This window comes from Paroedura picta, chromosome 2 (assembly GCF_049243985.1).
Source record: "Paroedura picta isolate Pp20150507F chromosome 2, Ppicta_v3.0, whole genome shotgun sequence".
NCBI lineage: Eukaryota > Metazoa > Chordata > Lepidosauria > Squamata > Gekkonidae > Paroedura > Paroedura picta.
In genome coordinates, this window is record NC_135370.1 from 106446700 (window position 1) to 106472826 (window position 26127).

General features: G+C 44.4%; 1 protein-coding gene across 6 annotated transcripts in view; it reads right to left on the bottom strand.

The window, feature by feature from the left end:
• ANO3 (anoctamin 3) overlaps positions 1–26127 on the bottom strand; it is a 312581-nt gene that overhangs the window by 177952 nt on the left and 108502 nt on the right. Inside the window, exon 1 of one of the 6 annotated variants that reach the window (XM_077321996.1) lies at positions 7799–8020. The exons of the other annotated variants lie outside the window; for them this stretch is intronic. Within the exon in view, the coding sequence (XP_077178111.1) occupies positions 7799–7826 (28 nt within the window). The 5' untranslated portion in view covers positions 7827–8020. Of the gene's footprint in view, positions 1–7798; positions 8021–26127 lie in introns of those variants that run through there. 6 annotated transcript variants of the gene reach the window in all.

A 26127-nucleotide genomic window follows, 5' to 3' on the forward strand; every position in this document is an offset into this window, starting at 1 on the left:
CCCGTATCTACTCTTATATATGAGAAGGGGTGTTTTCAATAGCCGGCCATTTTTGTGAATGGTTCTGGAGCAAAACCTCTTGCAGTGCCAAATTGCTATTAGATTGCGTTTACTCACCCAGATTGACTCTGGGAATATTTTTTCATCAACCTCTAAGTAGGACTGAGTTGAATTAATGTATGTGTTTGTGGGGGAGGGGAAATCCCTGCAAAGTGAGTCCTGTTTGTTTTCTTTTTCACAGATTATCCCAGAAAATAGAGTTAACACATTGTATTGTTTGCAATTCTGTGCTCCTATCAACATGCATGATGATTGTGTTATCCTTTCCAACATCATTTGGGGCAGCAGAATTTCTCACTTGGCTCATTTGGAGAATGCCTACTCCTTTGACCATATTTCCTGCTTGCCTCCTGAACAGACCAGAATGACTTAATGAAGACAACAGAACAGTTAGACTCTCTTATCACCCCTTTCTATACAAAGTTTTATTTACCTTCACAAATAAAACAATTTTAAGCAGCCTGGTGCTCCACTTGGAATTGAGGAATCAGTTTCTTCATACTGATCAGTTAGTTAACAGCTTCTAGTTTGTATTTTATCTTATTTCACTTATTTCATTTTTCTGATTGTATTTTATGTCTGGGTTTTTAAGGGAAGTTTTATTGGGGGTTTTATACAGACTTTGTAACCCGCCATGGGCATTCGGGAGTGGTGGGTAGGAAATTTAAGGGATGGATAAATAAATAAATAAATAAATAAATAAATAAATAAACAAACAAACAAACAAACAAACAAACAATAAATAATTTAGAGGCTTTTCAGATGTTCACAGGCGTTTCTATCAGATGTTGATGTTAAAATTGCAGCTATTCTATCAACAAACAATGCTACTATAGCTCTTTTTTGTCCCATGAAGCACAGTGAAGGAAGCATGTTTCTTTTCCTGTCCTCCTAACTCCTTCATTTATTTGTTGTTGTTATGTGCGAAGTCGTGTCCGACCCATCGCGACCCCATGGACAATGATCCTCCAGGCCTTCCTGTCCTCTACCATTCCCTGGAGTCCATTTAAGTTTGCACCTACTGCTTCAGTGACTCCATCCAGCCACCTCATTCTCTATCGTCCCCTTCTTCTTTTGCCCTCGATCGCTCCCAGCTTTAGGCTCTTCTCCAGGGAGTCCTTCCTTCTCATGAGGTGGCCAAAGTATTTGGCCTTCATTTATTACCATCATATGAATACAGATGTGTGTGTTAAGCATAGGTGGTTTCCCCTCCTCCACCAGAGATTCTAAATCATAAAGTGATCCAGGTTTAGTAAGTATATGCATTCCATCTAAGGTCAGCTTAGCCTGATGCTTGAATACAAACTGATTCTTTCTGTCCACTAATGGCAGGAGACCCAAACTGCACTAAACTGAGCATGAGTCAATTCTGGAATGGTCAAAATTTCTCCTATTTAAATTAGAATTTTGCAGAGTGAAAAAGTAGATGAGCAGTCACTCCTGATGCTTGGCTCTTTTTCCTTGAATCATAGTGCATCACTGGCAGATTATACAGACACACATAGACGGCACTTGCTTCTCAGACCATCTTGAACAAAAAGTTCCGAAATCAGGCTTGATTCAGGCATGGATCAACTGAAAATGGTGCAGATCAGCCACATCTATAGGTTTATATGGCCAAATTACGGCTGTCTGAATCTCCTGAATCACCCAAACGAGCTGATTTGGATGGGTCAGATTCAGCCTGAATCAAGTTGGGCCAAATCCACAATGTTCCAAACTTTTTCCTTTTTGCCTTTCACACACACACACACTCGAACACACTCGAACACATACACACACTAAAATATGGTAGGATATCATGTTACTTTGATGCTGCCATTTTGTTAAATTATATCTTTCATTGCTTTTCTGATTAGCATTAATGGTTTCACTTCAACTTAGAAGTAGATCAGTGCCCCTGAGCATGGGAAGCACCTAAGTAATGAAATAATGTTAAACATATGAATATACTTATCATGATCATTGGTTGAGCTCTAAATGTGAACTAATTTAGTTATGTGATTGCTGCTAGGCCTCCCTTTGGAAAACAAGTTAGCATATAATTTATGGTAGACTATGAAAAGTCAAAGTTGAGGGTAGGTTTTTTTCCACACTGTAATGCTGACTCCAAATACAGCATTTTATTTTTTATATATTGGAAGAACCATACAGAAAGCAAAGACACATCCTGGATAGAGGCTAAGTGTGTCCTCCTATTCTTTCATGGTGTCAGCAAATGCATGATAAGCAGGTTATATATTCTCCCAGTTTTGGCCCAGCAATCCTTCTTTGTTGCTGAAAGTGGGATGAATATAGCAAGAACATCAATGATGTTCCATATCGCTGCCCACAAAATGGGAGCCAATGAAAAACAGAAATTCCCATATGTTTAGTCCTACCCTCAATTCTGTTGTTTCATAAGGCTAGAACATGATTCTGGAGCATAATATAAAACACACACTTTCCCTACAATCACAGTCTTAACTTAGAAATCTGGCAGTGCCTGTGGCAATTTATCATGTATGTATTATATCTTGGTTCTTTTCAGTGCTATGATATGTCTTTTCAGAATACTTAGAGACCTATTAGTGCCCCTTTAAAAATTTCAAACAGATACTTTTATAATCCACAATGGAGTTGCAAGGGTTTTATTCCTACTGTATATTCTGTCAAATAAATGAAAGTGCACCTACAGGAGGTTCATCAAACTTTGAACTAACTTGTCAAACAGATACTGTCAAAGCTCTTTAAGTTAAATGAAAAGATGATCTAGGAGTGACATGTTATCATGAATCAATATCTTTACTTCATTGGAATTATTAATGTTAAATCATTTTCTGGCATCTTTCCCAAAAAGCAATGCTGTTATTTCCAGAATAAGGCTGGAGTAATTGCTCGGCATAACCCCAAACTAGCAACTTTAGGAGGTCTTTTATTTCATGCAGCATTTTGGGAGAGCTCCAGAAATGGTTTAGCCAGTACACAGTAACTCTGCTGTGATGTAATAAGCTCGCTGTTATTTATGCTTGTAATTTAGAGGATTATATAAAGAAAAAAATACCCAAAGATTAAATCATAGCTACAGTCCGCATACTCAGTTGGAGTCCAATGCAATGTACCAGTAATTATTTTCTGTTTTTCATTAGAATTGCAAAGATATATGTAGGAACATACTATATTAGTCATTACTGGTAGAAGAATCTTATAGACATTTTAGCTAACTACCGAGCAAGCTGCTTGCAATATTAAACATTATATTAGTGGCTAGCAGATCCTGAGAGGGGCTTAAGGTAATGAGGAGAAATACATGCACTGAGTATCTCTGGCCAACACACACACACAAATCCACAAGCATCCTGATATTCACCCGATTTAACCCTAGCACTCAATAAGGTAGCTTTACAGAGAGAGAGGGAATTTGGCTAAGAGACAATTTTCAACCCTTTCATGTCAGAATGGATAGAGCAGTATCCAGTCCTTCCTGAAGAGAGGTGATAGTAATGCCTGTCAGACATGTGAAGTTTTGTGATAAAGACAAATTGCAATTACTAAACATTATAAAGGTGAACTTGCATGCAGGCAACATACTCCCTGATTGGCCCTATCTTGGAGTAGGCTGCTAATAGGGAGAGTGCACGCTACTGATGACGGCCAATGAGGTCAAATTTCATAAAGATAGCCAGGAAAAGTCTCTACTCTAGGAATGTTTACTCAAGAATGATTGCACTCTGTCAATGAGGGCCAAACAGGTCAAATTCCATGCAGACAGGCAGGAAAAGCCTCTTCCCTGGGAATGTTTACTCAAGAGTGAGGGCCAATCAGTTCAACTTGTACTCTGCCAATGAGGGCCAATCAGTTCAATTTGTACTCTTCCAAAGAGAGCCAATCAGGTCAAATTTCATGTAGGCAGCCAGGAAAAGCCTCTACCCTGGGAACGTTTACCCATGAGTGAAGGCCAATCAGTTTAAATTGCACAATCAAGTTTAAATTGCCTATCAGTTCAATTTGTACTCTTCCAGGGGGCCAATCAAGTCAAATCTCATGCAGACAGCCAGGAAAAGCCTTTACCCTGAGAATGTTTAAGTCATGAACCTCAGTCAGGGTAGTTTAGCCCCAATCAGGAGGGAGCTCTCACCCATGAAAGGCTAATAAGTGGTGAGCTCTCTGTCTCCAACTTCCAGCCAGTGTCAGAAGTTTGCTGGGTAGAAGAGGAGCTGTTCTGTTGCCAGTAAGTTGTCCTGGTCTCCTGGCTTTTTTCAGTTTAGGGGACCTGTGCAGGGAGTGAGCCACCTTCTGATACAGCCTCAGTGTGCCATTTGGAGTGGGGGCTGTGGGAGGCCCAGAAATACCCCCCGCCAACCCTCTGGAACCCATTACAGCCCGGAAAATCCTCTGCAATCCCAAGTTGATGTTAGCTAAGTGTAGTGCCCTCTCTGGGACATACTGGCATACTGAAAGAGGTGGTCTTTCAAATATGCAAGACCCAGACCATAAAGGCCTTGAACACGATCAAGTACTCTACCAGCAGCCAATGCAGCTGGTAGGTAGGAATGATTGGCAAACTCCTGGACACACCCAAGAGGTGGAGGGCATATCCAGTACACCACATCAGTAGCTGTGAGACAGGATACAGCTGGGAATAAATGGCTCTTAGTGCTGAGCAATCTTTCCAAACTTGGTAGTGGCTTTGTGGCCCATCAGGTAGGCACCTCTCAGCACATTGTGTACAGGTGATGATGAACAAAGCTGGTAGAAGATGCTGGCTGTGTTTGGAGACAGGATGCCACAAAAGGAAGTCATGGGCAAGCTGCCTTAGCACAGCTTGCCCATTTAAATATGTTAGCATATTAAAAAGACACAGATAGATTTATTATTTAAATAAACTAGTTGAACCCAGTCTCTTGTTTCATGTCTTCTTTGAATGGGTGTCAGATTCAAAACTGTCAGTGTTAATCTATGAATGGCATGAATTCCAGGGCCAGTTTTTGCATTGTCTTTTGAGATGCTTGGGTAATATTACAAAACAATTTTCTGCATGGTACTCAGGTACTGCATTGCCTTGCCTCACAGAGAAGAAGAGCTGTTGTTTTTTGTACCCTGCTTTTTACTACCAAAATGAGTCTCAACATGGCTTATAATCACCTACCCTTTCTCTCTCCACAACAGACACCCTGTGAAGTAGGTGAGGCAGAGAGAGCTCTGAGAAAATTGTGACTGGCCCAAGGTCACCCAGATAGCTGCATGTGGAAGAGTGAGGAATGAAACCTCTTTCTTCAGATGACAGGCTGCCTCTCCTCACCACTATATCAAGCTGGCTTTCAACACCAAACTGACTCTCACCAAGCTGGGGACTGTTCTCTGCCTTGTCTCACTTCATGTAGGCCTTGACTGGGCTGGGCTGGATGTTACCCTCTGCTTTGCCCAACTTCATGAAGGGCTCAGCTGAGTTAAGTGCCACCCTCTTCCTGCCCTAACTTAGCACAGGGCTCAGCCAAGCACCATCATCTGCCTTATCTCAACTTGTATGGGGCAGGACAGGCATTGTCCTCTGCCTTGCCTGGCCTCATGTTTTTCTTAAGAAAATAAGAAAAGCAATGTTGGATCAAACCAGAAGCTTGTTCAGTACAACACTGTGTGTCATACAGTAGCTGAAACTCAGGTGCCACCAGGAAGTCTGTATATCTTAAGTAGGTATGGACAATTTCAGGTGATCTAACACCTTATGTGAAATTAATTGGTGCAGTCTACATATGAAGACTTTATTATCTCAACAATCAATATATAAATCAGTCCTTAAACCTAAGTGTCAATGATGCATTGAGGATGTCTTAAGGCTTTCCACAGAATCTGTACATTGCAAGCTACCAGGGTTTAGGGGAAAAAAACACCAGTTACATAGAGGCAACATTCTGTATTATAATAACCTTACAAGGCCATGCAATTAATGTTGATTAATGAAAGCAACACTGACTTCCTAATGAACTCAGTTTAAAGGCAATAATCCAAATGCTCAGAGCAGGCAAAAGCTCTCCCATTTTAGCTGACTGTTGAGTCCTACTGAAGAGGTTTGGAGATTAAGCCAGACACTTGATATACTTTTGACCTAGCCTAGTGAAATGAAACCATGACCTTGTGGAATGTGTCTTGTTAATATTCACTTGCCCTTTATCTAATAAACGTTTCTCTATGTATTTATTTAATTACTCTGGGAGCGGTTTGTAGATGTCTCTGCTGCATTGCCTATTCAGTCAAGCACTTGCCTTCCAACAGCAAGACCTGGAAGCTTCAAATGGACTTGGAAGTCCTTCCACCATACATTTGGTGTCATTCTATGGCCCATCCTGTTCAGCAAATGAGTGATAATTTTTGTTACATTTTGGAAGGGATAGAAATCGTGTGGGTGGGAGTCCACCAAGACATACCAGAGTCACTACGCAGAGGCAGGTAAAGCAAACCAACTCTCTAAGTCTCTTGCCTTCAACATTCATAGGGACATATGGAGTGATAAGTCTGGCCATTTCTGCACAGAGGCGTAAATTGCACGCTGCATCCTGCTTGCAAACATGTGATAGGAAACCTCACGTTTGTATGCTTACTGATTGGAGGCCCCTCCCATGTTATTCTGCCACCTCATCACAGCTTTTCCCTTGCTAACAAGGTGACAGAGAAGCCTAAAGTGTGGCCAACCCGCACTTCTCCCTCCTTCTCATTGCAAGCCACCAAACCATTCACAGTGGTTGTTTTGGGGACTAAAACTTCATTCCCCCCATGTCCCGAAATAAATTTTTTTGAAAAGAAAATACACTTCCGCATTGCTATGGGGAAATACCACAACAGTAAAACATTTTTAAAAAATACCTTTCACTTCCATGTTGCTACAAGATCACACAATAACAATAAAACATTTCCTTAGATCCCTTTTTGGGATACTTTGAATAATGGGCTCTCTTCATGATTGGGTAGATTTGTGATAGGCTGACCATTGTAACTGGACCCAGATGATTGTGTGTTCACAATAAATATTTAAAACACAGAGCACAGAAGCCAAGCTAATAGGGAGATGGTTGCTTTATCACACCCCCACTTCTTTTCCCGTTCATACCCCACCACCAGAAAACACAAACAGGAATCTGTTTTATCTGCCTGATCCCAATATTACCAGGCACAATAAAGAGGACATTTTATTTGTACTGAGGGCACATCACTTTGCAGTCCTGTAAAAACACAGACCACGCCATTAAAAAAAATTGATCTGGAAATAGAGAGGGGATGCTAGGTATGAGGGTGGGCAAAATGTTACTGAGACTGTTGCACATTTTCCCCTTCACATGGGCTTGCACCTGTTTGTGCCCTGATTTGCAGCACAAGAAAGGGAAATCATTCCCTCATCACTGAACAAAATGGATGAAAACTCATGCTAACTCCTGCACAGCTGACAACATGTGGAAGCAGCACTAAAACCCATGAGCAATGAGAGTCTGTGCAGGGGCAAAGTCCTCGTGAGGAAATGATCTCAGTTGTGACTTTCTGGCAAAAAAGAAAAAAAAGGGAAAGAAGAAATAATCTATTCACAGGATAAGTGGATATGATAACAAAGACATTCTTAAAACATCTCTTTTGCTAATGCCAGATGATCCCACAGAACCTCTAGAGGTTAATTGGATAACCTGCCATTCAGAATTAAGTTCCAGAGAGCCTACAACATGATAAATTTTATCTTATAAACAAGCTACATTCAATTTTATACAGTATTTACCATTTCTTATAGTGCATTTTAGAGACATTCAAAGGTGGTTTATCCTTCATGTCATGATCCTGGTGCCGGCCAGCAAATTGGAGTCGGAAGTGAAGATAGGCAGGTAAATTCCCTCTACTGTTTCTCTGCTCCAACTTATCCTGCAAAGTAGCTTATATATTTGACACTGCTATTGTTGTCTGCTCCTTTCCATAACATTTCCTCCTTTCCGTGCTGTATTTTGCTGCTATATTTTCTTTGGATTACTGAAGCACTGGACTTTCCATGAAATTGATCCCAGCAGGCAAAGTGCTGTCTGTAAGCACTGTCATTACACTGATAGTGTGCAATAAACTATTTCTATCTTGAAGAGATTGCCCTAGGTCAGCTCGCATGGCAGCTTTGAACACAGCAAATTTATGGAATCTACCCAGCATACATGTAACCAAGTCAAGTTTGGACATTTATTTATTCATTTATTTATTTATTCATATTTTTATACCGCTCTCCCCGAATGCTCAGAGCGGTTTACATGTAACTGAAACTATAGAACAAACTTTATATGCTGCTTTAAAAAGATACTGGTCATTAATTATCAGTTAGTGGAACAGTTAACAATTTTTCCTGCTTTGCAGATAATATTTGGAACTACACACCAAAGGATTAAGGACTGCTTTATTCTTGCACATGTCTCTTTCAAATTTTAAGTTGCTTTTTTTCTTGTTTCTTTCTATTTTCTAGACAGGTGGTGGAAATTTACAGAACTGTTTTCTATTCTCTGCAGAATTTGGGGCAGCATTTCCAAAAGAGTGGGAGGGCATGCAAATGTTTAATGACTTCACCTACCAGCTTTCCGAAAGATCCATTTGCTTGTACAACATGAACATTTTGTTCGTACAGGCAAACACAAGACTCATAAAGTACATAAAAATTTCTGTTACAATATAAATCAGTTGTTTGTCATAAATGGACATTTAGTAGAAACATAATTTTAGGCTAAAATGAGGGAGAACTGAAAGCAAAGTTAAATCCATCAACTGAAGACAAGCTCTGTTTAGGATTGCCCTATACATCCCCACTCTTGATGTAATCCAAGTAGTAACTTAGTTGTGTGTTCCCCTTACATTTAGAAAGACAATTTTCCAAAGCCATCTAGTCTACCCACTGCACAATGCAGGAACTCAAAACTACCTGCCCACCCACAGTGACCCCAATTTCATGCCCGAATGATCCCCCCACCAAAATTCTCCAGAATCCAGCCTAGCCTGGAGGAAATTCATCTACCATTCCTTTTACTGCATATAATAGAAAAAAAACACGAAATACAATATGATAAATAGTTGTGGATCATCATGAAACATAACAAAGAGAAACAGGACTATGCCCAGATGATGCACAGCCTACCTGATTGGCCCTCTGGAGTGTCACTTATGTATGATTCCTGACCACCTTCACCTCCTCATTCCACCCACAGCAAGAGCCGGCATATGGTAAGCCAGCCAAGCAGAGAGGCTTGCTGTCTGGCTGCCCTATAGGCCAGCCCCAGGGAGGCCAGGGAGGCCTCTAAGACTGCCCAAATCCTGGGGGTGAGGGTGGGGGAGGGAGTCTGGGAAATGGCCAACTGCCAGTAGGACAGGACCCACAGTGACCTGTAGAAGCCTGGTGTAGCCCACTCAACTTGGGAGAGGTTGGAAGGCCTCACCAATGCCCTCCACTGGCCTGACCCCCCCCACTGCGAAGGCCCCCAAATGCTGACCCAACCTAGGAGCACCCGTCTAGGTTGGGAGGGCAGGAAGGCTGGTGCAGGGGGTCCTTATGTATGGGCTCCCAGTCCCACACGGGGCTAGGCCCACAGAAGCCTCCAAGCCACCTGCCCACCCCACCTCCAATGGGATCGGGAGAGTCTCTGTTGCTGCACTAGGGATACTCTCTCCTCCCAGCCCCCTGCAATCTGAGTTGCCACATGGGGTGGGGGGGGGCATCTGCATGGTCTCCCAGTTCCTCATGTAGCTGGGGCCACCAGGAGCCTCCTCACCACATTCTCATGGGTTGAAGAGTGTTGCTGGCATGGTAGTAGGGAAAGTACCACATCCCATCCCTATACAGTCACAGCAGGATCCTGATGGCTCCTAGTCATCCTCAGTATTCCAAGCTGAGAGGTGGCAGTGTCCCTGCAGTGCCTCCACTAGTGCTGGTCCTTGGCCCTCAGGGAGGTGGGGAGGTGGTTGGGTAAGTTTCTGTTGGACCTGGCCCTGCATGAGATGGGAGCCGACATGGAAGGCCCCCTTGCCATGGCAGCTCTGACTGCACAGGGCTTGGAGGTGCCAGTGTCCCCATGCCAACACCACTTCTTCCCAGGTCCCACCCCAGATTGCCTGGAATTTTTTAACCACGGGTTGGCAACCCTTCCACAAAAATCTCTATCTTTGGGAGGCTGGAAAATCCTGCTCAAGCTTGCTCCTGGTCATGGGTCATTGCTTCTCCCTCTCTCTCCCCCCCCCATTTGTCTTTCTCTCCAATGAGAACCCAAAGTGGCTTTTACAAGCGACTTTCATGGCGGCCCTGCTTCAGGGCATGCGGGGCTTGCTGGATGGAGTCAGGTGGGATGGGGCGACTTTGGACCTGTGGGGGGAGGGGATCACTTTCTTGTCAGCTCTGAAAGAGCTGAGTGAAGCATTTTGGCGCATTCCTTGGCAGGTGCTTGCAGGACCCTCCTGGCAGGCTGGGCAGCTGCAGAAGGAGCCAGTGGGGGCACTGTTAATACATGTGTGCATGCATGCACACAACAATCGAGGGGCGTGGGGTCAGCCATTGCCATGGATCTGCCGACTCCACCCACCTCTGCTGGTTGCCGCCTCCGCCCACCACCACCACCACACGCCTCCACAGGCTGCCGCCTGTCACCATGGCAGCAGCAACCTGGCAACCCTGGGTAAGGGGCCAGGTGATCCCAAATGGGGTTCCGACCCCAAGGTTGAGAACCACTGCTGTAGAAGAAAGAAAAAATTATCATAGTTTCCAGAGGGATCACAGAGTTTTCAGTGGAGATTTCAAGGAAGTGAGAGATGTGACATCATGAAAGTATTCTGAATGGCACTTCTCGAGATAATGGGGCAACAAAGCAGCTTACTGATCTGTCCACAGAGCTCCAGACATCCAGTATCTGAGAAATGGTTCTAAAATCAAATGACATAGCAGTGGTTATCTTTAAAGTCCTTCCAGTCCTGTTGTCATCAAGACTCAACAACACAGAGCTCCCAGTATTTTGCTTTCTAAAACAAGCATGCTGGATCCAATTGGAGTCAGGACCATGACACAAGGAACAGAAAGGTTAAAGCTTCTTGTCATGGATGTAAAGCTGTTTGCCTCAGAAAAATATGTGAACTCTGCCACTAAAACCTTATGTTACAATCACTTAAGGGATGTAGTGACCTATACAGCGATCAGTGTGTGAGAACAGCAAGGAACATGTGCCAGATGGCTAGCTTGTCAGCAGGGAATCAGGATGGATAGGTTTTAATATTTCCAGCTTGGAGCCCTACAAATCAATGGTATAAAGCACTGTGAAATTGAGAAATGTGGTTGGGTAGGATGTGGGGTGCACGTCCTACAAAGTATAGAATCATAGAATCATAGAGTTGGAAGGGACCTCATGGGTCATCTAGTCCAACCCCCTGCACTATGCAGGACACTCACAACCCTATCACTCATCCACTGTAACCTGCCACCCCCTTAAGCCTTCACAGAATTAGTAAGGACTGGTCCCTTGCAGCTCTTCCTATATGAGAGGCAAAGACTTTAAACAGTCTGCCTGAGGAAAATGCACAGAAATATGAAGGGACAGGACTGAACAATGACTTATGCTGTGCCAAGATGGGAGAGCTATCTTGGTTAAGACTTTGCCATTAAAAACTAATTATTCAAATGAAAAAATGCCTTGGTCACATCATGACCAATGTAGATTAGTTAGCTATTTTCTTCTTAGTTTACTTTTGAGTCCTCTGCCCACTTCAAGCTTTGTATTGACATCTCTCACTATCCAACCAGCTAGATTTCCTGTACAGAATGGAGTTCTGTAATAAATTAGTTTAATAACACAACCAGAGTCTGTGCTGTAGAATACATGATAGTTAATAAGGTACACTAACTGCACTGGATATCTTGCCCAGGCACCTAGTTTCCATGGATATACGCAAGCACATGCCCACATACACATCCCATGTTCCAGGTGACTCAAAGCACAAGGGGAACAGAGGAGGAACAGAGAGCTTAAGGTGCCTTGAGTGGTGGCAGCCTACAGAAGGAAGGTGTTTCCTGAAGGAGAATGGGATTCCTTGCAAGCATGCATCTTGAGCAATGGAGATCTCTTGTCTACTCACTTTCTTGGAGCAAGTGTTGGGGGTGGTTAAGAGGTTGAAAAAACTTGAGAACATCATGATCCTTGCCTCTCCCACGGCATATGGCAAAACAGTTTATGATGTCAGGGGGAAAGGTATTTAAGTATGTAAATGTTTGTTAATAGGGTGACTACTGGTGTTCTGGGCTCCTGGTGGTGTCCTGGGTTCATTTCAGATAGAGAAAACAGCACACAGGGGAATACTGAACTCCCCCAAAAAGCCTTTCCTAATATTGTGATTTGAATGGTTTCAGACTAATGATTTCCCCAGAACCCTATCTCTAAGGGTTCTAATTCATAAAATTTGATCCCCACTTATATATGTGTACATCTCAACATAGGCCTAGAAATGATAGACTGAGTCTGTATCAAACTAATACTAAATTGCAATGGGTCATGTTAAGGGCATAAGTTATAGCTGGTACAAAACGCGGCTGCATGGTTCATCTTGGGGGACTCATGTCCAGCCTTTGCTGAGGCAACTGCATTGGCTACCTGTCTGTTTCCAGATTAAGTTCAAGGTTTTGTTTTTAACCTTTAAGGCTATATGTGGCTTGGGCCCTACATACTTGAGGGACCACTTACCTCCTTATGCCCCCCGCAGGGCACTTTGTTCTGCAGGTAGGAATCTACTAATGGTCCCGGGACCCAGGAAGTGCACCTGGCCTTGACCCCAGGAAGTGCACCTGGCTTTTTCTGTCCTGGCCCCCACCTGGGGGAATGAGATCCCTGAAGAGCTGCGGGCCCTGATGGAGCTCTCTGAGTTCCACAGGGCCTCCAAGATGGAGCTCTTCCACCTGGCATTTGGTTGAGGCCGGGTGGTGATCCCGGGGCTAAGATCAGGTTCCCCCCTTCCCCTTAGGGATTGGGCCGGTATTAGATTGTGCCCAAGCCATCATGTGATTAACCCCTTCTAATACATTTCCATTCTTGAGATCTGCCTAATGTTAGATTGACCCAGTGGTTCCCCGTGTGGGAAATGAGGTTAGTTGCTAATCATTCCGCCATTGTAATATTGTAGAGTTTTAGAGATATTTTATGGGGAGATTGTTTTATACTACTGATAGTGTTGTTTTATTGTTGTGGACTGGATTCTGCATTTTGCATGTTTGTAAACCACTGCAAGCCAGTTCTCTGAGAGCCACGGTCATGCAAAGCCAAATAATAAAAATTAATAAATAAGTAAATGCATGATGCCAGCAATTTCCCCAGGTATAGACAACTGGACAGGAAAGCTATTGCCCTTCCCCAACCAAATCAAGTCCCTAGTCATAGATCTATTAAATTTCCAGATACCCCTAAGGGAATGGTTTTGGTATGTTAAATGCAAACAAGGAAAAACTCCTTTCTACAGTACAAAGACTTCCTTTTAAAATGTACCCATCTCTGGGAAAACTGAATTTTCATCAATCTAACAATGCCAATGTTACTTCTTCTCCTTGTACTTGGTAAAAAGGTAAAAAGCATCACTCCTCAGTCCAAGTTTTTGTTGCCATTTTGAATGCATCAAGTAACCCCAGCTTTACAGTTGGCCTCATTGCCTCTGAGCCCTCTTTATGTTTAGATTATGTTTAAATATCCTTTCTTTCCTCTATTTGCTATACTATTTCCCCATCTGATCAATTTCAACTTCAGTTCCTGCTTCTCCACTGCCAAGGAACCTCTCCCTCTTCTCTGTGAGACCCCTCCCCCTTTTCAGTTTTTCCCAGTTAGGCCATTTATAAAGGGAAAGTGTGGGGATTTTATCTGTTTTATCCTTGTATTTTTCCATCTTCTCTTCACCCCTACTGTATTGCTCAACGTAGCTTCTTTTCTGTTTGTTAAATAAAATCCCCACCCCCTTTAAGAAAGCTTATTTCTCCTCTCCTTTTGGGGTGTTGGTTTGAATATGAACGTTGGTATACACAGGGTTAAGAGCCTCTTGTAGCGCAGAGTGGTAAGGCAGCAGAAATGTAGTCTGAAAACTCTGCCCATGAGGTTGGGAGTTCAATCCCAGCAGCCGGCTCAAGGTTGACTCAGCCCTCCATCCTTCTGAGGTTGGTAAAATGAGTACCCAGCTTGCTGGGGGGTAAATGGTAATGACTGGGGAAGGCACTGGCAAACCACCCCATATTGAGTCTGCCATGAAAATGCTAGAGGGCATCACCCCAAGGGTCAGACATGACTCAGTGCTTGCACAGGGGATACCTTTACCTTTACTTTATACACAGGGTTATGATCCAAAATATGCATTTTAACCCCCAGTACACTTTCTTTCTTCTCTGTTTGAGCAAGGGTAAATTTTTGCTAATTACATGCCCTTCTTATGTAGAGTGATTTAGGTAACACTGCCACATAGGTGATTTATAGAAGGAAAATATCTAGGGAGAGTCTGACTATTATAGGGTATGTGAAACACATACCTGCTCTAGAATCCCTGGTTGTGGTCCCCTCCCTCTCTGTCGCAGATACACACATGCACACACATGTAGACACAGACTCCAACCTCCCACTTCCTCCTTGCCTTTCTCCCTTACCTCTACTTCTTGGTCCCTCTCCATCCCCCTCTCAGAAACACACACACACGTATATGCACACCTGCAGAAACAGACTCCTTGCCTCTCCCACTTGCCTCTCCTTCCTGATTGCTCCCCCTCCCTCCCTCCCTCCCTCCCAGACATACACACACACACACATGCACACAACACACCCAGACAGACTCCTTTCCCCCACTACCCCTGCCTATCCCCCTTACTTCTCCTTCCTTGTCCCTACCCCCTCCCTGTCTCAGGAAAACACAGAAAGAGAGAGAGAGAGAGACAGACAGACAGACAGACAGACAGACTTCCCCCCACTCCCATTTCCATCCCCTCTCCTTAACTTTTGCAGTGGCTGGCAGCTGTGGGTCTCTTTTGGTGCTCTGACTATGGTGCAACAGAGCACCCAGTGAAGCTCAGAGCTGGGCCTTGCTGCTCTGCCACTTCCAGCTGTGGCTCCCCTCTTCTAAGGCTGGCCTGCTCTCCTGAGAGAGGGATCAGTGTCAGAAGACAGCACAGTGCCAGAGCAGCAAGCCCCAGCATTGAGGCCTGCTCATTGCTTGGACACTGCTGCCACTGCCAAGTGTCTTCTAAGGCCTGTTGTTCTCTCCATAGAGTGGGACTGGCCTCAGAAGGCCTGTGGTGTTGGTATTGCCAGAGCAATGAGGCCCAACACTGAGGCCTGCTCATTGCTCTAGCACCACAGCTGCCACCGAGCGTCTTCCAAAGTTGGTCCTGATCTCTGGAGCATGGGAGTGACCTTGGAAAACTGGTGGAAGTAGTGGCCCCAGAACAACAAGCAGGCCTCAATCCTGGGGCTCGCTGTTCTGCTGCTGCCACTGTGGGCCATCTACTGGCATGCTTCCTGAGGCAAAACAATGGACATTCCATTATCATTTCCATTACAGGGACTATAGCAGTAGATGTGTTCCACATAAAAAATGACTGGGTTCTCTATTCACAGAACTCCTGTCCTCTTGAGTCATTGATCTCTCCTCGTGTCTAAACAAGTGTCTGTTACAGTCAAACATTTCTTAAAAGACGTTGCCTTAAAAATATTTTTGCTTCTTTTGTTTCATTTAATTTTATTTCCTAACATTAAGGGGTTATTATATTAAGATGCACTTTGACCATGCATAGTGGAACATCTGTTTTTTTGTTGTTGTTTGTTTGTGTTTTTTAATGTGTCTTAAAGGACTGTTATTCTTATCACAAACAGTACACTGGTATTGATAGATTCTGAAAATAACATTAGGATATCAATTACATTTGATCTGCCTCATGAAATAGACACACACCTATCCAGAGCCATTTATAAAACTACAGTGCAGCAAGTTGTTTCCATCTGGAGTTGCTTGTTTATCTGTATCATGTCAAGTAATAACGATAACGATAACAACAACAATAACAACAACAACAACAATAATTATTATTATTAGATTTATTTCCCACCACTCCCCGTAGGCTCGTGGTGGGTCACAATAGTCTTATCCCCATTAAAATACCCATTAAAAGACTTTAAAAACAATCCCAACATGGCGGAAGCTCTCCTTATTCCTATCCCCTGCTATCAGAGCAGCAGGGAGGGTGGACAGGAGATCTAACTTACTAGGTGCAGGGGGGGGGATGCTGGCACTCATTCGCTGACCCCGGCCTCAACCAAAAACCTGGCAGAAGAGCTCCGTCTTGCAGGCCCTGCGGAAAGCTGGTAAATCCTGCAGGGCCCACAGCTCACCCAGGAGCTCATTCCACTAGGTAGGGGCCAGGACCGAAAAGGCCCTGGCCCTGGTTGAGGCCAGGCGTGCTTCTCTAGGGCCAGGAACGATCAGGAGATTCTTCCCCGCTGAGCGTAAAGCCCTGCGGGGGATATAGGGCAGTAGGTGGTCCCTCAGGTATGTAGGTCCCAACCCGCGTATAGCCTTAAAGGTCAAAACCAGAACCTTGAACCTGATCCGGGCAGCAATTGGCAACCTATGCAGCTGCTTCAGCACAGGCTGGATATGGGCCCTCCAAGGTGTACCAGTGAGGACCCGAGCAGCTGCGTTTTGCACTAGCTGGAGTTTCCAGATCAGAGACAAGGGTAGGCTGGCGTAGAGCGAGTTACAGAAATCTATTCTGGAGGTGACTGTTGCATAGATCACTGTAGCCAAGTGGTCAGGGGACAGGTAGGCAGCTAGTAGTCGGGCCTGGCGAAGACAGAAAAATGCCTGACCCGCTAATCTCTTGACCTGAGCCTCCATAGTCAGGGAGGTATCGATGGTCACCCCCAGATTCCTGGCCTGGGGCGCGATGGTAAGTTGCGCTCCTGCCAGGGTGAGTAAGCATGCTGCCTGGTCCTGCCCTCTGCCTCCCAGCCACAGGACCTCCATCTTGGAGGGGTTGAGTTTCAGGCGACTCTGCTCGAACCATTCAGTCACTGCTTCCAAACATCTGGCGAATGATTCTGGGGGGGAGTCTGGGCAGCCATCCATGAGGAGATAGAGCTGGGTGTCATCAGTGGACTGGTGGCAACCCAGCCCAAAACTCCATACCAGTTGGGCCAGAGGGCGCATAAAGATGTTGAATAATGTGGGGGAGAGGACTGCGCCTTGCGGTACCCCACAAGGGAGTCTGTAGGGACGCGAGAACTCTTCCCCCACCGCAACCCTCTGGGTCTTGTTCTGGAGAAAGGAGCGTATCCAGCGCAAGGCTGTGCTCTGTATCCCTGTGCTGGCGAGGCGATGGATCAGAAGGTCGTGATCCACGATGTCAAAGGCCGCCAATAGGTCCAAAAGGACCAACACGGCCAACCCACCTCTGTCCAGCTGGCGACGGAGATCATCCAAAAGGGCGAACAACACCGTCTCCACCCCGTGGCCAGGATGGAAGCCCGAATGATATGGATCGAGTGCCGAAGTTTCCTCCAAGAATGCCGAGAGCTGGTCAGCCGCAGCCCTCTCCACCACCTTGCCCAGGAACGCCAGATGCAATACTGGGCGGTAGTTGGCAGGGTCCTGCAGGTCCAGCGATGATTTTTTTAGGAGAGGGCGAACCACTGCCCCCTTTAGCTGCTCAGGAAACTCCCCCAAACTTAGGGAGGAGTTGATGACGTCTCTGAGCTGGCCTCCTATCCCCTGGCCGCCTCCCTTGAGGAGCCAGGAAGGACAGGGATCAAGGGGGCAAGTGGTCGCCCTGACTGAGCTCAGCAACTTGTCCACTTCGGGAAGAGAGAGCCGCCTGAAGCCATCAAACCTCACTACCAAAGGCGGCCAACAGGTCTCCAGTTCATTTACTGTATTAATTGTGGCGGGAAGGTCGCGACAGAGTGACAAGACTTTATCCGCACAATGGCTCGCAAATGCCTTGCAGCCAAGTGCCAATTGTCTAGTATTTTGGCGCCCCTCAAGGGCGGTGAGTGATCTAACTACCCTGAATAATTGGGCCGGGCGACACCTTGCGGAGGCGATTTCCGTGGCAAAAAACTCTTGTTTAGCCACTTTCATCGCCATCTCATACGCCCTCATAAGCGTGCGATAAGATGTTCTTGTAACTTCGTCACGGGTCTTCCACCACACTCACTCCAATCGTCTCACTTCCCTTTTCTTCTCCCGGAGTCCCCCAGTATACCAGGGGGCCCATTTGAATCGAGGGCAGAGAGGACGTTTAGGGGCGATCTCACCTATAGCAGCTGTCAGGCGGGACTGCCAGTCCTCAACCAAGGCCGCTAGTGAGTCGCCAGGAGGCATTGGGCCCCGCAGAGCATTCTCCAGCAGGCGGGGCAGGGCATCTGGTGGCGCGTTGGGCGGACGGTAAACTAGCCAGATGGCCATGTTCTCGACCGCGCCCCATCCTATACCGACACACTCCACTCCCCAGATTTCCGGCCCTGGGAGAGCCCTGTAGGTGAAAGCCTCCCAGACCAGGATTGCCACCCCCCCTCCCCTCTTGTGGGTCCGAGATTGGTGGAGGACCGAGTAGCCTGGGGGTGCCAGATCTCTCAGGGCCACCAACTCTCCTTCCTTCACCCTGGTCTCAGTCAGTCACGCAAGGTCCGCCTTTGACTCCGCGAAGAAGTGCTGCAGAGTTGCAGCCTTGTTCTTAATCGACCTTGCGTTGCACCAGACCAATGTCAGACCCTTTTCTCCCCTAGCCTCCACCCTCACATCTCTGGGGATGGGACCGAGGTTAGAAGGGAATCGAGCGCACCCAGAGCGCCGGGCATGCCTCCACTTATTCCCAATTATTCTCCACTTATTCCCAATATAATTATAATTCCCAATTAGAATTATATTACCATTCAGTTATAGAATGGTCCTCTTTCAAAATAAACTACCTTTAGTATAATTCTCCCAATATAATCTCTCTGCAGCCTTCACTTGCCATCTCATAGGCTCTCATAAGCATCCTATAAGATATTATTGCCACTTCGTGGTAAGTTTCCTCCAAACTCACCCCTGCTATCTCAACTCCAGTTTCTTTCTTCTCAGCTCCCCAGTGTACAGGAGCAGAGAGGGCATGGGGGAAGAATCACGTTGATGACTGCCAACATCCGGCTGTACCAGTTGGCAACTAGGTTATTTAGGGAATCACTGGGAGGCAGTGGTCCAGTAGAGCATTCAGTATTCTACTGAATCTATAAGACTCCATGGGCAGGTATAAATAAGCAGTCTGCCTATACAGGGAAGGGATTGTGTATGGAGCAGGTCTCCAGGGCAAAGTGCTCTGACCATGGCATCAGGTTCACTGCTATCAGATCCACATCCTGTGCCAAAGTTCAACTCCAGGATATGGCCCATTTAATAGGTAGGGATACAAGAGCCCTAGGGTTGCCTTGGAGTACACTTTGTCCCCATCCCCACCACTGCTTGCAAACACCTATAGTAGTTTTCACTTATGCAGTTTTCACTGCTGAAAAGACATATTTCCAGCATTAAAGACAGGAACCCTTTTTTCCTGGCATTTCTTCAAATAAGACCTGAGATCCCAATTAGATGGCTGACTATGGACTGTTTGATTAACCAGTCACCGTTAGGTATGCATGATTAGAACCCCCCCCCCCGCAAAAAAAGTACTCAAATAAGCCTTAATTTGAGCACAAATCAGCTGAATCTGGTCTTAATTGTCATTTCCCAATAATCATAAATTGCCGAATCAACCGTGTTTGAATTGCTGAATTGTGATTTGGCATGATATCAGGAAAAAAATGTTCACAGTCAAGTTCAGCAGTGGAATAGGCTGCCTAAGGAGGTGGTGAGCTCCCCCTCACTGGCAGTCTTCAAGCAAAGGTTGGATACACACTTTTCTTGTATGCTTTAGGATGCTTTGTGCTGATCCTGCGTTGAGCAGGGGGTTGGACTAGATGGCCTGTATGGCCCCTTCCAACTCTATGATTCTATGATTCAGCTATTTGAGCTAGTGACCATTTAAACTTTAAAGGGGAAGAAAAAGGGGTAAAGTTTCCCTTTTCCTCTTTTTTGGGCTCTGGAGGGATAGGGGGGAGCTTCTTCTCAAAACAGCCCCCAAGTTGCAGAAAGACTGGACCAGGGGGTGCCCTATCCAATCTCCATTATTTCTTATGATTAGGAAAAAAGGTTTTCTGGTCTGTTATCTCCTTAGGTAATAATGGAGATCAGATGGAGGCATCATGTTTGGTGCTCCCAGAACTGGATCTTCTGGTTCAATCTTTTTGCAAGTTGGGGTTCTTTTGAGTAGAGGCTCCTAAAACTATGTTGCAAGTTTGGGGCATCTACCTCAAAACCTCACTAGTTCCTAGAAAAGATGCAAAAGGGGAAATCCACATAGACTTGAATAGTGCCATTGGTTTCAATGGTGCTGAATCAATTTGGCTGTGTCCAAACTGATTTGGCCAAATCAAAACTACACTATAATTGATTAGGATGAATCAATTCAGACTGAATTGAAAACAGACCTAGTCTTCTTCTCCTTGCACATGCCTAGTTACCATTCAAGGGCCAGGCAGAGATTATCTGGGTTTCCTGCAAATGACTTTGGGGGAATATTTTCACTTAGTTCTTCTCAATTGTTTCATGATGTTTGGGGACCAGGGTATAGAATTTAGGTTAACTGAGTCTGGTCTTTGGCTAGGCCATAACAAGTTTGATGTGGTGAGTTGCTCATGATGGGTCAGGATGGTCAGCAATCACCCTGAACCACTGGACATGATGGATGGGATGTACTGAAGAGGACATCACTGGCTTGAGAAAGAGTGCCCTTGGTGCAGAAATGCAAGTAGGGTTGTTTTTGTTAAAAATGCAAGCCAATTAAAACTTTAAAAAATGTATAATTAAGTGAAACAGAAAAATAAAAATCTCTAAAAAGGCCTATAAAAGTTGCTGTCCACCCCCCCCCCCCAAGAAACTAAATCATAGAGGACACATCTGTGAGGCAGTTGGCCATTCCAGGAGATTATCACAGATTTTGTATAAAGTAGAATTTAGGGCAAGCTTTTGCATGCATTATGGAAATGGAAATGTACATTGTGACATGAAGAGCTCAGACATGCACAAAAGGCAAAGAAGGTAGAACGAGGCTATTTGTCACAATTTAGGTTTTAATTATATGCATAAATTTTCTTTCCAGTTAATCATATATATTCATTTTCCTGCTTAATTGACCCTGGGAGTGGTGGTATAAAAACCTAATTCTAAATCAATAATAATTTTTGGGACAAATCACAGTAGGGCCTTTTCTGCATGGCGGCAGCTGTGCTGGGCCACCGGTGGATTCTTGCGATGGGGCAATTAGCCCCATCACCTCTCAGGTCCTCCCAGGGAAATATTTCTCTCGCTGGACCTGGTCTGCCCTGAATTATTGCCTCCACATGAGGCAGCTGAAGGGGAGAGGTTCTGGCATGCTTCATGGTGGGGTGTGTGTGTGTGAGGGGGGGGGGGGGAGAGGTTATTTTCATGAAGATGGGATTGCATGACAATGCAATCTCACTTTCATGAAAAAAAAAATCCCATTTGGCTATGTGCAGCCACAAAGCCTAACTCTGGAAGGCCTGGAAAGCCTGACTCTTCTCCTTCCACATGAGCCTGCCCTGGGATAGGCCTTATTGGTACCTGCAGTGTAAAAGGGAATGCAGAAATATCCATGTTCCTTTGCCACAGGACAACAGAGAGCCTAAAGTGGTCCAGGGATGGGATGGGAACAGGACAACATTGACATCATGTGGAAGTGGGGATTAGCCCTGCTACCATATAAGTACTGGCCCGGACTTTCCCCCCATGTGCTGAAAAGGTATAAGTTGGATTCTCTCAGAAATTAAAAGAAAATGCAAAATAATTACCATAGTGTCTTCTACAATCTCAACCTGTCTTGGGTTTCCTGTGGAATTAGATTTTTGTTTTGTTTTGAAAAACAGTTCTTGTCAAGTCAACAGATGGTATGGCATGACCATTTAAAGAGGCACAAAAATATAAGTATTTTTATGTTGGACCCCGTCAACAGCTGAGAATCTAACTGGGATAGTTTGTGGCCAGGCAAATGGTACCAGGTAGAGGCTTGAGACCTCTTTCCCAATGTGTTATGTTTCTGTCATGAGAGTTCTTAGGTTGGACTGGGAACAACATATCATGCCAAAAAGCTCTGAGTTTCAGGGAATCTCATTGTGCAGTGATTAGACAGGTGATTAGACTATTAAATTTTAGGGACCATAGCGAATTGACTAGTCATGGGGGAGCTTTTTCAAGAAGATTTACTACCAAGAACGATATGGATTTGTCATTATGGAATTGAAACTTTTTTTACACAACAAATAAAGACTTTTAGGCATCTGAGTGATTATTTAAGGAGCTGGTGTAACAGAGTGGTTAAGAATATAAGTTGTATTCTGTAAGAAATAGAGTATCCCACTCCTGATCAAAGTGCAACTTTATTGCACTAGGCCATAGGCCATCACAATTTAAAAGCACATTATTGTTTACAGATGGCAAATCAGGTTTTAGACTGTCGCAGTTATCAACAATACAGAAAAAAAGTTAAAGCTAACAACAGACATTACAGTTCAGCTGTTTGAAAGAGCCATAATATTTGTCAGGTACTCAGTTCGTATCTTTCCTGTGGCTGATGTGAAAATAGCAACCCTTTGTGATATATAAGGATCCGTTTCAGAAAACTAATATTTGTTGTTATGTGCGAAGTCGTGTCCGACCCATCGCGACCCCATGGACAATGATCCTCCAGGCCTTCCTGTCCTCTACCATTCCCCTGAGTCCATTTAAGTTTGCACCTACTGCTTCAGTGACTCCATCCAGCCACCTCATTCTCTGTCGTCCCCTTCTTCTTTTGCCCTCGATCGCTCCCAGCATTAGGCTCTTCTCCAGGGAGTCCTTCCTTCTCATGAGGTGGCCAAAGTATTTGAGTTTCATCTTCAGGATCTGGCCTTCTAAAGAGCAGTCAGGGTTGATCTCCTCTAGGACTGACCGGTTTGTTCGCCTTGCAGTCCAAGGGACTCGCAAGAGTCTTCTCCAGCACCAGAGTTCAAAAGCCTCAATTCTTTGACGCTCGGCCTTCCTTATGGTCCAACTTTCGCAGCCATACATTGCAACTGGGAATACCATAGCCTTGACTAAACGCACTTTTGTTGGTAGGGTGATGTCTCTGCTTTTTAGGATGCTGTCTAGATTTGCCATAGCTTTCCTCCCCAGGAGCAAGCGTCTTTTAATTTCTTTGCTGCAGTCCCCATCTGCAGTGATCTTGGAGCCCAGGAAAATAAAATCTGTCACTATCTCCATTTCTTCCCCATCTATTTGCCAGGAATTGAGAGGGCCGGATGCCATGATCTTTGTTTTCTTGATGTTGAGTTTCAAGCCAACTTTTGCACTCTCCTCCTTCACCCGCATCAACAGGCTCTTTAGTTCCTCTTCACTTTCTGCCATTAGAGTGGTATCATCTGCATATCTGAGGTTGTTGATATTTCTCCCTGCAATCTTGATCCCAATTTGTGACTCCTCTAATCCTGCATTTCTCATGATGTGCTCTGCATACAAGTTAAATAGGCAAGGCGACAGTATACAGCCTTGCCGAACTCCTTTCTCAATTTTGAACCAGTCAGTGATTCCATGTTCAGTTCTCACTGTTGCTTCTTGACCTGCATATAAATTTCTCAAGAGACAAATAAGATGCTCTGGTATTCCCATCTCGAAAACTAATATATTAGTTCTTAAATCGCCAGGAGAATACTTGCTTCTCCCTGATTTCTTCAAAGCCTTTCCCAACTGGTGGTCTCAATACTAGCCAGGATCTTTGACCAAATTAATAACACAGGTAATTTTCCAGAAGGTTGGAAGACAAGCATTGTAGTCCCAATACATAAAAAAGGGGACAAGACCAACCCCTGTTATTACTAACCAGTTAGTCTGTTAAATATTCGCTCTAAGATCTATGGTAAATTCCTATTTACAAAAATGGAAGTCTGGATCAATAAAAACAGAATTATCTATCCTCATCAAGTGGGGTTTAAAAAAGGACATTCAGCATTAGATTACTGGCAAACCATCATTTGGCAGCTACCAGAATGAATGGCCCTACTAAAGCCTTATACATGGCTTTCGTTAATTTAGCCTCAGCTTTTGATTCAATAGATCTGGAGAGACTTTGGCAGAAACTTGCCATCTTAAATTTGGATGCGCCTTGTGTTCCTGCTGCGTCAATTACACTGGAATACATCTGCAAAAATCGAAGTAGAACCATCGGGCTCCTTAACAAAGGGCATCCCAGTTAGAAAAGGAGTTAAGCAAGGCTGTGTATTGGCCCCTGTGCTCTTTAATCTATTCATCAGTGATATAGTTCAGAGATTAGATGATCCATATTTTGTGGCACCTTCTGTTGGTCAACAGAAAATATCAGTCCTGTTATGTGGATAACATGGCCCTTGTATCTTTGAGAAGAATTGGACTAAAAAGGCTGCTGAATAGGTTGGGTGATTACTGCAGGGAGGAAGCTTTTACCATCAAGCTATGGTTTTTAGAAGAAAACCAAAAAGGCTAGTTTGGAGCATACAGGACATTCAGATTGAACAGTGTAAATCATTTAAATATCTAGAAGTCACTTTTTCTGAAACCTTTTCATGGAGTGCCCAAATAGCAGCCTTAAAAGCCTCAGAAACAGAGACCTTGGGTGCACTAATGAGATTTTATCACACAAAGGGGAGATGACTGGTAGATCCAGTTATAAAATTGTTTATCAGTAAAATTATTCCTAGTCTATTGTATGGCATTGAGGTGTGGGGCAGGAAGGAGCAAATACTGGATAGAATACAGAATATCTTCATGAGGCATGTGCTAGTTCCTGAGAGCCAGCTTGGTATGGTGGTCAGTAGTGGGGACTTCTAATCTGGTGAGCTGGGTTTGATTCCCAACTCCCCTACATGTAGCCAGCTGGGTGACCTTGGGCTCACCACAGCACTGATAAAACTGCTCTGACTGAGCAGTAATATCACGGCTCTCCCAGCCTCACCTACCTCACAGGGTCTCTGTTGTGGGGAGAGAAAAGGGAAGGCGACTGTAAGCCACTTTGAGACTCCTTTGGGTAGTGAAAAGCAGCATATAAGAACCAACTCCTCTTCTTCTTGTACCAAAATGGTCTTCAGCCACTGTGCTGGTGGAGTTAGGACTTTCTTCCTTCAGGGCACATGCACACTTAACTTTATTAAAATTTGAATACAATGCAATACAAGTCTTATTACCACATCAATTGTTGCCTGCACACAGATACTTTTGTTAATTATTATAGTACCTAATAACAAGATAAATCAAATTGGTGTCTGTTGAACATATTTTGTAAGTATTTTCTACAGGGAGTTGAGAATCTCATAAAGCATCTTTTATTGTGGAACCAAGGCTTCTTATTCATACCCTGAAATTTAGAAATCAACAGTGACTTCCACTATTAAAACCATATTTTCCATGGCAGCCTATACAAAGTAGTGAATGCTGGATGATTTCCACAATTGTGGCTATCAGGTCCATGTACATGTTGCATGTAACACCATGGACTCAAAACTGGCTTGATACAGGTCCCCTCCCCCAAGAAAACTGAAAGACAGAGGTAGACATCTCTGTCTATTCTTCACACACTGGTACTGATATCACCTCTGCGGGGTTTTGCAGCTCTTCAAAAATCTGCAAAATTTGTTTGATAAAAAATGACAGGGGAGCAAAAGAATGCACCCTACCTAAAATAAGGCAGCATTCTTAAATACCTTTGATCAGGAAGACAAATTGCACTCAGTAGAACTTATATGTATACAATGTTTAGGACCTCACTGCATTATAATCATACCTTCTTTATGTTAGAAACTATAGACTGAGCAAACTGTAGTTTCATGAGGCATAATTCCATCACTTCATGGCTGGAATGTTTTAATATGCATTTTTGAAGTAATTAAGTTTGAACAGACTACTTTAAAACTACTGTTATTATTCTTAAGCTTTTAT